General features: G+C 40.3%; 1 protein-coding gene across 1 annotated transcript; it reads right to left on the bottom strand.

Moving 5' to 3' along the window:
* Nucleotides 1-13,106: 13,106 nt before the first annotated feature.
* Nucleotides 13,107-15,927, bottom strand: atp6v1d (ATPase H+ transporting V1 subunit D). The gene is made up of 8 exons (XM_052052482.1): nucleotides 15,740-15,927; nucleotides 14,599-14,716; nucleotides 14,443-14,522; nucleotides 14,264-14,376; nucleotides 14,074-14,177; nucleotides 13,786-13,852; nucleotides 13,636-13,714; nucleotides 13,107-13,555 (listed from the first exon to the last, which is right to left on the bottom strand). Exons 1-8 carry the CDS (start codon nucleotides 15,778-15,780, stop codon nucleotides 13,411-13,413), a joined length of 747 nt encoding a protein of 248 aa, XP_051908442.1. The 5' UTR covers nucleotides 15,781-15,927; the 3' UTR covers nucleotides 13,107-13,410.
* Nucleotides 15,928-15,936: the final 9 nt, after the last annotated feature.

Below are 15,936 nucleotides of genomic sequence, written 5' to 3'. Positions count from 1 at the left end.
AGGCCAAAAAAACGACCATGTATAGTAAGCCGTTTTTAGCGTGAAAAAACGACCATGTATAGTAAGGCGTTTTTAGCCCGAAAAAAACGACCATGTATAGTAAGCCGTTTTTAGCCCGAAAAAAAGACCATGTATAGTAAGCCGTTTTTAGCCCGAAAAAAAACACCATGTATAGTAAGCCGTTTTTAGCCCGAAAAAAACGACATAGTAATAAGGAGTTTTTAGGCCGAAAAAAAAACACCATGTATAGTAAGCCGTTTTTAGCCCGAAAAAAACGACATAGTAATAAGGAGTTTTTAGGCCGAAAAAAAGACCATGTATAGAAGGCGTTTTTAGCCTGAATAAAACGACCATGCCTCATTTTTAGCCCGAAAAAAATGACCATGTATAGTAAGGCGTTTTAGGCCGAAAAAAACGACCATGAATAGTAAGGCGTTTTTAGGCCGAAAAAAACGACCATGTATAGTAAGGCGTTTTTAGCCCGAAAAAAAACGACCATGTATAGTAAGGCGTTTTTAGGCTGAAAAAAACCGACCATGTATAGTAAGGTGTTTTTAGCCCGAAAAAAAAGACCATGTATAGTAAGGCGTTTTTAGGCCGGAAAAAACGACCATGTATAGTAAGGCGTTTTTAGGCCGAAAAAACGACCATGTATAGTAAGGCGTTTTTAGCGTGAAAAAAACGACCATGTATAGTAAGGCGTTTTTAGCCCGAAAAAAACGACCATGTATAGTAAGGCGTTTTTAGCCCGAAAAAAAACACATAGTATAGTAAGGCATTTTTAGGCCGAAAAAAACGACTATGTATAGTAAGGCGTTTTTAGGCCAAAAAACCGACCATGTATAGTAAGCCGTTTTTAGCGTGAAAAAAACGACCATGTATAGTAAGGCGTTTTTAGCCCGAAAAAAAAGACCATGTATAGTAAGGCGTTTTTAGCCCGAAAAAAACCGACCATGTATATTAAGGCGTTTTTAGCGTGAAAAAAACGACCATGTATAGTAAGGCGTTTTTAGGCCGAAAAAAAGACCATGTATAGTAAGGCGTTTTTACCGTGAAAAAAACGACCATGTATAGTAAGGCGTTTTTAGCCCGAAAAAAAAGACCATGTATAGTAAGGCGTTTTTAGCCCGAAAAAAAACGACCATGTATATTAAGGCGTTTTTAGCGTGAAAAAAACGACCATGTATAGTAAGGCGTTTTTAGCCCGAAAAAAAACACATAGTATAGTAAGGCATTTTTAGGCCGAAAAAAACGACTATGTATAGTAAGGCGTTTTTAGGCCGAAAAAAAAGACCATCTATAGTAAGCCGTTTTTAGCGTGAAAAAAACGACCATGTATAGTAAGGCGTTTTTAGCCCGAAAAAAAAGACCATGTATAGTAAGGCGTTTTTAGCCCGAAAAAAATGACATAGTCGTAAGGAGTTTTTAGGCCGAAAAAAAAGACCATGTATAGAAGGCGTTTTTAGCCCGAAAAAAATGACATAGTAGTAAGGAGTTTTTAGGCCGAAAAAAAGACCATGTATAGAAGGCGTTTTTAGCCTGAATAAAACGACCATGTATAGTAAGGCGTTTTTAGCCCGAAAAAAAGACCATGTATAGTAAGGTGTTTTTAGCCCGAAAAAAACGACGATGTATAGTAAGGCGTTTTTAGCCCGAAAAAAACCAACATAGTATAGTAAGGCGTTTTTAGGCCGGAAAAAACGACCGTGTATAGTAAGGCGCTTTTAGCCCGAAAAAAAACACATAGTATAGTAAGGCATTTTTAGGCCGAAAAAAACGACTATGTATAGTAAGGCGTTTTTAGGCCGAAAAAACGACCATGTATAGTAAGCCGTTTTTAGCGTGAAAAAAACGACCATGTATAGTAAGGCGTTTTTAGCCCGAAAAAAAAGACCATGTATAGTAAGGCGTTTTTAGCCCGAAAAAAATGACATAGTCGTAAGGAGTTTTTAGGCCGAAAAAAAAGACCATGTATAGAAGGCGTTTTTAGCCCGAAAAAAATGACATAGTAGTAAGGAGTTTTTAGGCCGAAAAAAAGACCATGTATAGAAGGCGTTTTTAGCCTGAATAAAACGACCATGTATAGTAAGGCGTTTTTAGCCCGAAAAAAAGACCATGTATAGTAAGGTGTTTTTAGCCCGAAAAAAACAACGATGTATAGTAAGGCGTTTTTAGCCCGAAAAAAACCAACATAGTATAGTAAGGCGTTTTTAGGCCGGAAAAAACGACCGTGTATAGTAAGGCGCTTTTAGCCCGAAAAAAAACACATAGTATAGTAAGGCATTTTTAGGCAGAAAAAAACGACTATGTATAGTAAGGCGTTTTTAGGCCGAAAAAACGACCATGTATAGTAAGCCGTTTTTAGCGTGAAAAAAACGACCATGTATAGTAAGGCGTTTTTAGCGTGAAAAAAATGACCATGTATAGTAAGGCGTTTTTTGCGTGAAAAAAACGACCATGTAAAGTAAGGCGTTGTTAGCGTGAAAAAAATGACCATGTATAGTAAGGCGTCTTTAGGCCGAAAAAAACGACCATGTATAGTAAGCCGTTTTTAGCGTGAAAAAAACGACCATGTTTAGTAAGGCGTTTTTAGCCCGAAAAAAAACACATAGTATAGTAAGGCATTTTTAGGCCGAAAAAAACGACTATGTATAGTAAGGCGTTTTTAGGCCGAAAAAACGACCATGTATAGTAAGCCGTTTTTAGCGTGAAAAAAACCACCATGTATAGTAAGGCGTTTTTAGGCCGAAAAAAACGACCATGTATAGTACGGCGTTTTTAGGCCGAAAAAAACGACCATGTATAGTAAGGTGTTTTTAGCGCCAAAAAAACGACCATGTATAGTAAGGCGTTTTTAGGCTGAAAAAAAATGTATAGTAAGGTGTACCCTTGAAAAGGCACTCCAAATACGCCTATGGTGGAGGACAACTCAGTCACTGGTAGTACATGCCTGTGTTTGGTGCAGGCAACCCCGGTTCAAATGAGTCGTGTGAAAATACAAGTTACCCTTTTCTGGAAACCCTCTGAAATGCATGTCAAATACGCCTATAGTGCAGGACAGGTCACAGTCACTTGTAGGGTAGAGGTATACATGCCTGCGTTTCATCCAGGCAACCCCGGTTCAAACCCTGCATCATTCATGTGTGAAAATACAATACTTGTTTTTTCTGGAAACCCTCTAAAATGCATGTCAAATTCGGCAATCGTGGAGGTCAAGTCACAGTCACTTGTAGTGTAGAGGTATACATGCCTGCGTTTCATGCAGGCAACCCCGGTTCAAACCCTGCATCATTCATGTGTGAAAATACAACACTTACTGTTTTCTGGAAACCCTATAAAATGCATGTCAAATACGGCAATCGTGCAAAACAAGTGGAAGTCAATTGTAGTGGAGAGGTATGCATGCTGGCGTCTGGTCCAGGCAACTCCGGTTCAAACCACGCAAAAAGCGCCTTACTATACATGGTCGTTTTTTTTGGGCTAAAAACGCCTTACTATACTATGTCCTATACATGGTCGTTTTCTTCAGCCTAAAAACGCCTTACTATACATGGTCGTTTTTTTGGCGCTAAAAACACCTTACTATACATGGTCGTTTTTTTCGGCCTAAAAACGCCTTACTATACATGGTCGTTTTTTTTCGGGCTAAAAACGCCTGACTATACTATGTCCTATACATGGTCGTTTTTTTTTCGGGCTAAAAACGCCTTACTATACATGGTCGTTTTTTTGGCGCTAAAAACACCTTACTATACATGGTCGTTTTTTTCGGCCTAAAAACGCCTTACTATACATGGTCGTTTTTTTCGGGCTAAAAACGCCTTACTATACTATGTCGTTTTTTTCGGGTTAAAAACGCCTTACTATACATGGTCATTTTTTTCGGGCTAAAAACGCCTTACTATACATGGTCGTTTTTTTCGGCCTAAAAACGCCTTACTATACATGGTCGTTTTTTTCGGGCTAAAAACGTCATACTGTCGGTTTTTTTCGGGCTAAAAACGCCTTACTATACATGGTCGTTTTTTTCGGGCTAAAAACGTCATACTGTCGTTTTTTTTCGGGCTAAAAACGCCTTACTATACAAGGTCGGTTTTTTTCGGGCTAAAAATGTCATACTATACTGTCGTTTTTTTCGGGCTAAAAAAGCCTTACTATACAGGGTCGTTTTTTTCGGGCTAAAAACGCCTTACTATACAGGGTCGTTTTCTTCGGGCTAAAAACGCCTTACTATACACCGGCGTTTTTTTCGGGCTAAAAACGCCTTACTATATATACATGGTCGTTTTTTTTCGGGATAAAAACGTCATACTATACTATGTCGGTTTTTTTCGGGCTAAAAACGCCTTACTATACATGGTCATTTTTTTCGGGCTAAAAACGCCTTACTATACATGGTCGTTTTTTTTCGGGCTAAAAACGCCTTACTATACATGGTCGTTTTTTTTCGGGCTAAAAACGTCATACTATACTGTCGGGTTTTTTTTGGCTAAAAACGCCTTACTCGGGCTAAAAACGACCTTACTATACTATGTCGTTTTTTTCGGGCTAAAAGCGCCTTACTATACATGGTCGTTTTCTTCGGCCTAAAAACGCCTTACTATACATGGTCGTTTTTTTCGGGCTAAAAACGCCTTACTATACATGGTCATTTTTTTCGGGCTAAAAACGCCTTACTATACATGGTCGTTTTTTTTCGGGCTAAAAACGTCATACTATACTGTCGGGTATTTTTTGGCTAAAAACGCCTTACTCGGGCTAAAAACGACCTTACTATACTATGTCGTTTTTTTCGGGCTAAAAACGCCTTACTATACATGGTCGTTTTTTTCGGCCTAAAAACGCCTTACTATACATGGTCATTTTTTTCGGGCTAAAAATGAGGCATGGTCGTTTTATTCAGGCTAAAAACGCCTTCTATACATGGTCTTTTTTTCGGCCTAAAAACTCCTTATTACTATGTCGTTTTTTTCAGGCTAAAAACGGCTTACTATACATGGTGTTTTTTTTCGGGCTAAAAACGGCTTACTATACATGGTCTTTTTTTCGGGCTAAAAACGGCTTACTATACATGGTCGTTTTTTTCGGGCTAGAAACGCCTTACTATACATGGTCGTTTTTTTCGGCCTAAAAAACGCCTTACTATACATGGTCGTTTTTTTCGGCCTAAAAACACCTTACTATACATGGTCGTTTTTTCCGGCCTAAAAACGCCTTACTATACATGGTCGTTTTTTCGGGCTAAAAAAGCCTTACTATACATGGTCGTTTTATTCAGGCTAAAAACGCCTTCTATACATGGTCTTTTTTTCGGCCTAAAAACTCCTTACTACTATGTCGTTTTTTTCGGGCTAAAAACGGCTTACTATACATGGTCTTTTTTTTCGGGCTAAAAACGGCTTACTATACATGGTCGTTTTTTTCGGGCTAGAAACGCCTTACTATACATGGTCGTTTTTTTCGTGCTAAAAACGCCTTACTATACATGGTCATTTTTTTCGGGCTAAAAACGGCTTACTATACATGGTCGTTTTTTTCGGGCTAAAAACGTCATACTGTCGTTTTTTTTCGGGCTAAAAACGCCTTACTATACAAGGTCGGTTTTTTTCGGGCTAAAAATGTCATACTATACTGTCGTTTTTTTCGGGCTAAAAAAGCCTTACTATACAGGGTCGTTTTCTTCGGGCTAAAAACGCCTTACTATACATCGGCGTTTTTTTCGGGCTAAAAACGCCTTACTATATATACATGGTCGTTTTTTTTCGGGATAAAAACGTCATACTATACTATGTCGGTTTTTTTCGGGCTAAAAACGCCTTACTATACATGGTCATTTTTTTCGGGCTAAAAACGCCTTACTATACATGGTCGTTTTTTTCGGGCTAAAAACGCCTTACTATACATGGTCGTTTTTTTTCGGGCTAAAAACGTCATACTATACTGTCGGGTTTTTTTTGGCTAAAAACGCCTTACTCGGGCTAAAAACGACCTTACTATACTATGTCGTTTTTTTCGGGCTAAAAGCGCCTTACTATACATGGTCGTTTTCTTCGGCCTAAAAACGCCTTACTATACATGGTCGTTTTTTTCGGGCTAAAAACGCCTTACTATACATGGTCGTTTTTTTCGGCCTAAAAACGCCTTACTATACATGGTCGTTTTTTTTCGGGCTAAAAACGTCATACTATACTGTCGGGTATTTTTTGGCTAAAAACGCCTTACTCGGGCTAAAAACGACCTTACTATACTATGTCGTTTTTTTCGGGCTAAAAGCGCCTTACTATACATGGTCGTTTTCTTCGGCCTAAAAACGCCTTACTATACATGGTCGTTTTTTTCGGGCTAAAAACGCCTTACTATACATGGTCATTTTTTTCGGGCTAAAAACGCCTTACTATACATGGTCGTTTTTTTCGGCCTAAAAACGCCTTACTATACATGGTCGTTTTTTTTCGGGCTAAAAACGTCATACTATACTGTCGGGTTTTTTTTGGCTAAAAACGCCTTACTCGGGCTAAAAACGACCTTACTATACTATGTCGTTTTTTTCGGGCTAAAAGCGCCTTACTATACATGGTCGTTTTCTTCGGCCTAAAAACGCCTTACTATACATGGTCGTTTTTTTCGGGCTAAAAACGCCTTACTATACATGGTCATTTTTTTCGGGCTAAAAACGCCTTACTATACATGGTCGTTTTTTTTCGGGCTAAAAACGTCATACTATACTGTCGGGTATTTTTTGGCTAAAAACGCCTTACTCGGGCTAAAAACGACCTTACTATACTATGTCGTTTTTTTCGGGCTAAAAGCGCCTTACTATACATGGTCGTTTTCTTCGGCCTAAAAACGCCTTACTATACATGGTCGTTTTTTTCGGGCTAAAAACGCCTTACTATACATGGTCATTTTTTTCGGGCTAAAAACGGCTTACTATACATGGTCGTTTTTTTCGGGCTAAAAACGCCTTACTATACTATGTCGTTTTTTTCGGGTTAAAAACGCCTTACTATACATGGTCGTTTTTTTCGGGCTAAAAACGCCTTACTATACATGGTCGTTTTTTTCGGCCTAAAAACGCCTTACTATACATGGTCGTTTTTTTCGGGCTAAAAACGTCATACTGTCGTTTTTTTTCGGGCTAAAAACGCCTTACTATACAAGGTCGGTTTTTTTCGGGCTAAAAATGTCATACTATACTGTCGTTTTTTTCGGGCTAAAAAAGCCTTACTATACAGGGTCGTTTTCTTCGGGCTAAAAACGCCTTACTATACATCGGCGTTTTTTTCGGGCTAAAAACGCCTTACTATATATACATGGTCGTTTTTTTTCGGGATAAAAACGTCATACTATACTATGTCGTTTTTTTTCGGGCTAAAAACGCCTTACTATACATGGTCATTTTTTTCGGGCTAAAAACGCCTTACTATACATGGTCGTTTTTTTCGGGCTAAAAACGCCTTACTATACATGGTCGTTTTTTTTCGGGCTAAAAACGTCATACTATACTGTCGGGTTTTTTTTGGCTAAAAACGCCTTACTCGGGCTAAAAACGACCTTACTATACTATGTCGTTTTTTTCGGGCTAAAAGCGCCTTACTATACATGGTCGTTTTCTTCGGCCTAAAAACGCCTTACTATACATGGTCGTTTTTTTCGGGCTAAAAACGCCTTACTATACATGGTCATTTTTTTCGGGCTAAAAACGCCTTACTATACATGGTCGTTTTTTTCGGCCTAAAAACGCCTTACTATACATGGTCGTTTTTTTTCGGGCTAAAAACGTCATACTATACTGTCGGGTATTTTTTGGCTAAAAACGCCTTACTCGGGCTAAAAACGACCTTACTATACTATGTCGTTTTTTTCGGGCTAAAAGCGCCTTACTATACATGGTCGTTTTCTTCGGCCTAAAAACGCCTTACTATACATGGTCGTTTTTTTCGGGCTAAAAACGCCTTACTATACATGGTCATTTTTTTCGGGCTAAAAACGCCTTACTATACATGGTCGTTTTTTTTGGCCTAAAAACGCCTTACTATACATGGTCGTTTTTTTTCGGGCTAAAAACGTCATACTATACTGTCGGGTTTTTTTTGGCTAAAAACGCCTTACTCGGGCTAAAAACGACCTTACTATACTATGTCGTTTTTTTCGGGCTAAAAGCGCCTTACTATACATGGTCGTTTTCTTCGGCCTAAAAACGCCTTACTATACATGGTCGTTTTTTTCGGGCTAAAAACGCCTTACTATACATGGTCATTTTTTTCGGGCTAAAAACGCCTTACTATACATGGTCGTTTTTTTTCGGGCTAAAAACGTCATACTATACTGTCGGGTATTTTTTGGCTAAAAACGCCTTACTCGGGCTAAAAACGACCTTACTATACTATGTCGTTTTTTTCGGGCTAAAAGCGCCTTACTATACATGGTCGTTTTCTTCGGCCTAAAAACGCCTTACTATACATGGTCGTTTTTTTCGGGCTAAAAACGCCTTACTATACATGGTCATTTTTTTCGGGCTAAAAACGCCTTACTATACATGGTCGTTTTTTTTCGGGCTAAAAACGTCATACTATACTGTCGGGTATTTTTTGGCTAAAAACGCCTTACTCGGGCTAAAAACGACCTTACTATACTATGTCGTTTTTTTCGGGCTAAAAGCGCCTTACTATACATGGTCGTTTTCTTCGGCCTAAAAACGCCTTACTATACATGGTCGTTTTTTTCGGGCTAAAAACGCCTTACTATACATGGTCATTTTTTTCGGGCTAAAAACGGCTTACTATACATGGTCGTTTTTTTCGGGCTAAAAACGCCTTACTATACTATGTCGTTTTTTTCGGGTTAAAAACGCCTTACTATACATGGTCGTTTTTTTCGGGCTAAAAACGCCTTACTATACATGGTCGTTTTTTTCGGCCTAAAAACGCCTTACTATACATGGTCGTTTTTTTCGGGCTAAAAACGTCATACTGTCGTTTTTTTTCGGGCTAAAAACGCCTTACTATACAAGGTCGGTTTTTTTCGGGCTAAAAATGTCATACTATACTGTCGTTTTTTTCGGGCTAAAAAAGCCTTACTATACAGGGTCGTTTTCTTCGGGCTAAAAACGCCTTACTATACATCGGCGTTTTTTTCGGGCTAAAAACGCCTTACTATATATACATGGTCGTTTTTTTTCGGGATAAAAACGTCATACTATACTATGTCGGTTTTTTTCGGGCTAAAAACGCCTTACTATACATGGTCATTTTTTTCGGGCTAAAAACGCCTTACTATACATGGTCGTTTTTTTCGGGCTAAAAACGCCTTACTATACATGGTCGTTTTTTTTCGGGCTAAAAACGTCATACTATACTGTCGGGTTTTTTTTGGCTAAAAACGCCTTACTCGGGCTAAAAACGACCTTACTATACTATGTCGTTTTTTTCGGGCTAAAAGCGCCTTACTATACATGGTCGTTTTCTTCGGCCTAAAAACGCCTTACTATACATGGTCGTTTTTTTCGGGCTAAAAACGCCTTACTATACATGGTCATTTTTTTCGGGCTAAAAACGCCTTACTATACATGGTCGTTTTTTTTCGGGCTAAAAACGTCATACTATACTGTCGGGTATTTTTTGGCTAAAAACGCCTTACTCGGGCTAAAAACGACCTTACTATACTATGTCGTTTTTTTCGGGCTAAAAGCGCCTTACTATACATGGTCGTTTTCTTCGGCCTAAAAACGCCTTACTATACATGGTCGTTTTTTTCGGGCTAAAAACGCCTTACTATACATGGTCGTTTTTTTCGGCCTAAAAACGTCATACTATACTGTCGGGTTTTTTTTGGCTAAAAACGCCTTACTCGGGCTAAAAACGACCTTACTATACTATGTCGTTTTTTTCGGGCTAAAAACGACCTTACTATACTATGTCGTTTTTTTCGGGCTAAAAGCGCCTTACTATACATGGTCGTTTTCTTCGGCCTAAAAACGCCTTACTATACATGGTCGTTTTTTTCGGGCTAAAAACGCCTTACTATACATGGTCGTTTTTTTCGGCCTAAAAACGCCTTACTATACATGGTCGTTTTTTTCGGGCTAAAAACGTCATACTGTCGTTTTTTTTCGGGCTAAAAACGCCTTACTATACAAGGTCGGTTTTTTTCGGGCTAAAAATGTCATACTATACTGTCGTTTTTTTCGGGCTAAAAAAGCCTTACTATACAGGGTCGTTTTCTTCGGGCTAAAAACGCCTTACTATACATCGGCGTTTTTTTCGGGCTAAAAACGCCTTACTATATATACATGGTCGTTTTTTTTCGGGATAAAAACGTCATACTATACTATGTCGGTTTTTTTCGGGCTAAAAACGCCTTACTATACATGGTCATTTTTTTCGGGCTAAAAACGCCTTACTATACATGGTCGTTTTTTTTCGGGCTAAAAACGTCATACTATACTGTCGGGTTTTTTTTGGCTAAAAACGCCTTACTCGGGCTAAAAACGACCTTACTATACTATGTCGTTTTTTTCGGGCTAAAAGCGCCTTACTATACATGGTCGTTTTCTTCGGCCTAAAAACGCCTTACTATACATGGTCGTTTTTTTCGGGCTAAAAACGCCTTACTATACATGGTCATTTTTTTCGGGCTAAAAACGCCTTACTATACATGGTCGTTTTTTTCGGCCTAAAAACGCCTTACTATACATGGTCGTTTTTTTTCGGGCTAAAAACGTCATACTATACTGTCGGGTATTTTTTGGCTAAAAACGCCTTACTCGGGCTAAAAACGACCTTACTATACTATGTCGTTTTTTTCGGGCTAAAAGCGCCTTACTATACATGGTCGTTTTCTTCGGCCTAAAAACGCCTTACTATACATGGTCGTTTTTTTCGGGCTAAAAACGCCTTACTATACATGGTCGTTTTCTTCGGCCTAAAAACGCCTTACTATACATGGTCGTTTTTTTCGGGCTAAAAACGCCTTACTATACATGGTCATTTTTTTCGGGCTAAAAACGCCTTACTATACATGGTCGTTTTTTTCGGCCTAAAAACGCCTTACTATACATGGTCGTTTTTTTTCGGGCTAAAAACGTCATACTATACTGTCGGGTTTTTTTTGGCTAAAAACGCCTTACTCGGGCTAAAAACGACCTTACTATACTATGTCGTTTTTTTCGGGCTAAAAGCGCCTTACTATACATGGTCGTTTTCTTCGGCCTAAAAACGCCTTACTATACATGGTCGTTTTTTTCGGGCTAAAAACGCCTTACTATACATGGTCGTTTTTTTCGGGCTAAAAACGTCATACTGTCTTTTTTTTTCGGGCTAAAAACGCCTTACTATACAAGGTCGGTTTTTTTCGGGCTAAAAATGTCATACTATACTGTCGTTTTTTTCGGGCTAAAAAAGCCTTACTATACAGGGTCGTTTTCTTCGGGCTAAAAACGCCTTACTATACATCGTCGTTTTTTTCGGGCTAAAAACGCCTTACTATATATACATGGTCGTTTTTTTTCGGGATAAAAACGTCATACTATACTATGTCGGTTTTTTTCGGGCTAAAAACGCCTTACTATACATGGTCATTTTTTTCGGGCTAAAAACGCCTTTACTATACATGGTCGTTTTTTTCGGGCTAAAAACGCCTTACTATACATGGTCTTTTTTTCGGGCTAAAAACGCCTTACTATACATGGTCGTATTTTTCTGCTAAAAACGCCTTACTATACATGGTCGGGGGGGTTTTCGGCTAAAAACGCCTTACTATACATGGTCGTGTTTTTTTTGGCTAAAAACGCCTTACTCTACATGGTCCAATTTATTTTGTTTTGTTTCCAAACGACCATGTATTTTGTCTCATACTTTCTGACGCTTCGCCAGTCCCTTGAAGCTGCTGAGGACATCCAATGTCAAGCCTCATCTTCATTGCTCCTCCATCTCAAGAAAGACTGCGCATCCTGCTGGCTAGTGAGAGGAAAACACCCAAGGTACAAAATAGTCGCCCCGTCAGGTTCATGCAGGATGGCATCAAGATTGATTGACTTGATATTAAATCATTAAACTCAAATTCACCTTCTGTGTCCCGCACCGCCGGAGGAGCTCATCAAGAAGGCTCGCGAGATGGAGCAGGACTTTGGCCATGTTTTTGACGCCACTGTTGTCAATGCTGCGCCAGACGAGGTTTTCTTTGAGGTGCCAAGCTCATCGAGAAGCTGGACACGAAGCCCAGGTGGGTGCAGCTCAGCAGAGCCACCTTCTGGCTCTGCTGAGCTCCTCTGGAGGGGCACGTGGACGTTCTGGAAGCCTCCAGTTGAAGGACAGGTGGTATATTTTTCAGTTGCGCATTTCCTCAGAAATGTGAACTTTAGCCATTTCTGAAGCATAGACGTAGCTTCATAATTATATATGTAAATACAGATTCCTGGGGACGATGTAAACAAGTAGTTTTTTCTAGCCCAGTTGTATTCGGGCAGTAGACAGGGGACACCCTGAACCCTGTGGTTTAGGCAACTGATATGTATGATAACTAAAAACAATCAACCTTTGCATATTATTCATGATGAATTGATTATGCTTGCAATGAAGACTGCTTATGCCTGCAATCATTAATTGACGATGCCTGCAATGAAGAACACTTCTGCTTTTAATAAAGATATAATGCTTTTACTCATTATATACCCACATTTATAATTAAGAATTCTTAGTGCACTATGTGGCAGTTTAGGGACGCAACCACCTTTTAGAGGACGTGGTTGGGAAGAGACAAGTATTTAGACTAAACAGGAGCAAGGTTGGACAGTGGATGGAGCCATCAACACCAGCTGCAACGTGATGTTTTTGTAACAATTGCACACGTACGTAATTTACACTCACATAGTCAAACAAGTTCAGTGTGTCTTCAACAGCCCCCGCCCTTTAGGTTGGACACACCTATGTAGTAGACTTCACAATAAATGACGGGGTTAAGGGGGAGATCATTAGAGTGACGTGCAGAGTCTCCTCCTGTTTTATGTCTCGATGTCAAATTGATGGACCTGACAGCAACAGTAGTGCAAAATGGCCGCCAGGATTTTTAGCGGAGGTACGTTGGGTGAGCCCCCAAAACAGCAGACACTGGGAACACCTTTTATTGGACGACCTGTTGCAATGTGTGTTACAGCAAGGGTCTCACTCGGTAAACATCCTTTCAACGAGGTAATGGCTCTCACAATTCACAATTAAATGTACTATGTTGCATCTCTTCATACTTATCTTAATTGCTTTGGAGTTCTGGACAAATACTGAAATGGGATTCTTTCCAGTATGACACAACAGAACACGTCACACATCACACAAATGGTCTTCAGGAGAAGACTTTGACATTGCCCTGATGGGCACGGAATAAATAGATTTAAGGGTTGCCTTGACGACAGGGGGTTTACTCAAAGAGCAGGTCTTCGTCCGTCTCCTCTGTCAGCATGTTGGCAGGCTCAGCGACGGGGCCCAATTTGGCCAGGCGGGCGGCGATCTCCTTCTCCGTCCTCTCTCTCAGCTGCTTCTTCTTCTCCTGGATTTTCTTCAGCCTGAGAAGACGATCAATGACATGTGGCGCCCCGCGAGACCTTGACGAACAACCCAACGAGGGACGCGTGACGACACCAACCTGTAGAACTCCTCTCGTTCCCTCTCGTCCAGCTCCGTAATGATGTAGGTCAAGGTGCGGTCGATCCGAGGGATGATAACTGAAAGAGACCGCCATTAGTCTTGAAAATGGAGAGTTCGGGATCAAATGTTGAACTTGTTAAAAGCTCACCGTGCTCAATAGCATTCACACGGCGGTTGGTGATCTTTATGGCCTCATCCAGAGTGACAAAAGATGTCTGGGGACAAAATGTGAAGATGTCATTTCTGATATGGTGTGTTCAGAATGCACGGTTGTCTTTGACTGAATGCACCCCACTGGATGTTTTCCTGATCAGCTGTGTGAAACTCTTTTAGCCACCGGGCGGGGAAATTGATGGCTCGACTCTGAGCCGATGACTTTGGGGTTGTGACACACGTAACTTGAACAGCAGTATTACGCACTGCACTTGACCGGTACCTGTAAGGAGGCCAACTCCACGAGCAGCTCCACGGCTCTGGCGTAGTTCCTCTTCAACCTGGAGAGCTGCTCTCCTCCTCGGGCCAGACCAGTCAGCTCATAGCCTGACAATCACAAACAGGGATGTAAAACTTCATTGGGGAGGTGGCGGGGCTGAATGCATATTTCATCCAGATATTCTTTGACTTACTGTCTCCGCCTTCTTGATAATGCTCAAAAACGGGAAGAGTAACACCTGCCACGTTGTCTTTTTTGGCCCGCACCTTCACCTGGGCTTTGTTGACATTCTGAATGACTGTCGTGCTATTGCCACAAAGACGAGTATTAGTGTTGCACACTCATTTGTTGGTTTTTAAACACGACCCTTACCTGAAGTCACCAGCGGCAAATTTGGCTTCGGCCAAAGAGAAGGCCGCTTCTCTCATCACCTCCCCCATCTTGGTCTTTGTCTGAAAAGAGAATGTCATATAAGTCTGTAATTAATACTCTCTAAAGCTTCTTGGGTGGTCGCATGAAACCACTGACCTCGATAATCTTGCGAAGGATTTGACGGAATCGCATGGAGAGAGCGTCCGACTTCTTCTTCAGGAGGTTGCGGCCCGTCTGCGCTCCTTTCATACGAGCCTTCATGATGGTCTGAGCCCTGTCAACAAACAGGTCATGATGACAGCCGAGCACAAGTGAGCAATGACATAGTTCACAAGGTATTCGTCAGAGGCAGATTTGCAATAAAGCTGCAGGATGCCACTTCACTTTGGGTTGTGTTCTGTATGCCACACTAATTTATCATGTTGAGGTTCAAGTATGAGCCTTAATGGAGACTTCTTTCTTCTTTTTTCTTTTCTGATTGATATAAAAATGATTTATTAGATATAAACACATAACGGGGTAGGACTAGATACGGTTTTTACTTCTTCCTACTCCCTTGAACATAATAACTGTTGAATGAAGACCGATTTCTTTATTTTTACTTTTTTATCTACCTTATTTTCTGTCAAATTATTACTGTATATGTTTTATGTTCAATAAACAAACAAACATACAAATAAATCAAATTAGATCGTGCATTTAGCGAGAGTGCGCACTCTCCTATGACTGGTGGCGTAGCCGTGTTAGCATTATCCCATGACATCAAAATTCGGTACATGGGAGTCTGCACAATACTGCCAGCATTTAAAGCGCTTCTCATTCACCCCATATACATTTCAGCAGTTCTTAGGCTTGTCGAGTTTTATGTTACTGCATACTACCAAATACAACAGTACACGATACATGATGTTCCTTTGTAAATTCTAAATGTATTCATCTGTTGGGGACGCTAGTTAAATCTTAAAAAGGCATTATTACGTGCAAAATTGTCCAGTACGGATTTGAAGACTGCCACCATTCAATCTAATCATTGCCCACGAAGACGTGAGTGAAGTAGTGACAGCTCGCACGTCACATGACAAGGAGGCTTCCTCTTTTCAATTTTAATGCAGAAAATGAATCCGATATCGCATAAAGTTAAATCACAAGTAGGCAATCCCAACTGCATAAAGTTATATCACAAGTAGGCAAAGCATGTCTACGTACACAAAGCCCGGCGCAGGAAAAAATATCAAATCGCTATCATTTGTTGTTGGAGGCTAAAGCGTTAGCAAGCGTAGCTATCAAAGAAGCTTACATTCTGGATGGGAATACGTCGATCCTGTCCTTTCCAGACATCTTGTCGGCTTTCTGGTGATTATCTCAAAGGTGAAATTCTCCAATTTATCGTCTTTCAGGACCAAATATTTCCTTCGTGGACGGGTTGAGATGGTCTTAAACTCTCCGGCCGCGGATCAGCTGACCTGCGGTCACGTGACGCCTAAAGAGCAGCTG

The sequence above is a fragment of the Hippocampus zosterae genome, chromosome 19, assembly GCF_025434085.1.
Source record: "Hippocampus zosterae strain Florida chromosome 19, ASM2543408v3, whole genome shotgun sequence".
NCBI lineage: Eukaryota > Metazoa > Chordata > Actinopteri > Syngnathiformes > Syngnathidae > Hippocampus > Hippocampus zosterae.
The sequence above is the reverse complement of the archived record's forward strand: the minus strand, read 5'-3'. Positions and strand labels throughout refer to the sequence as shown.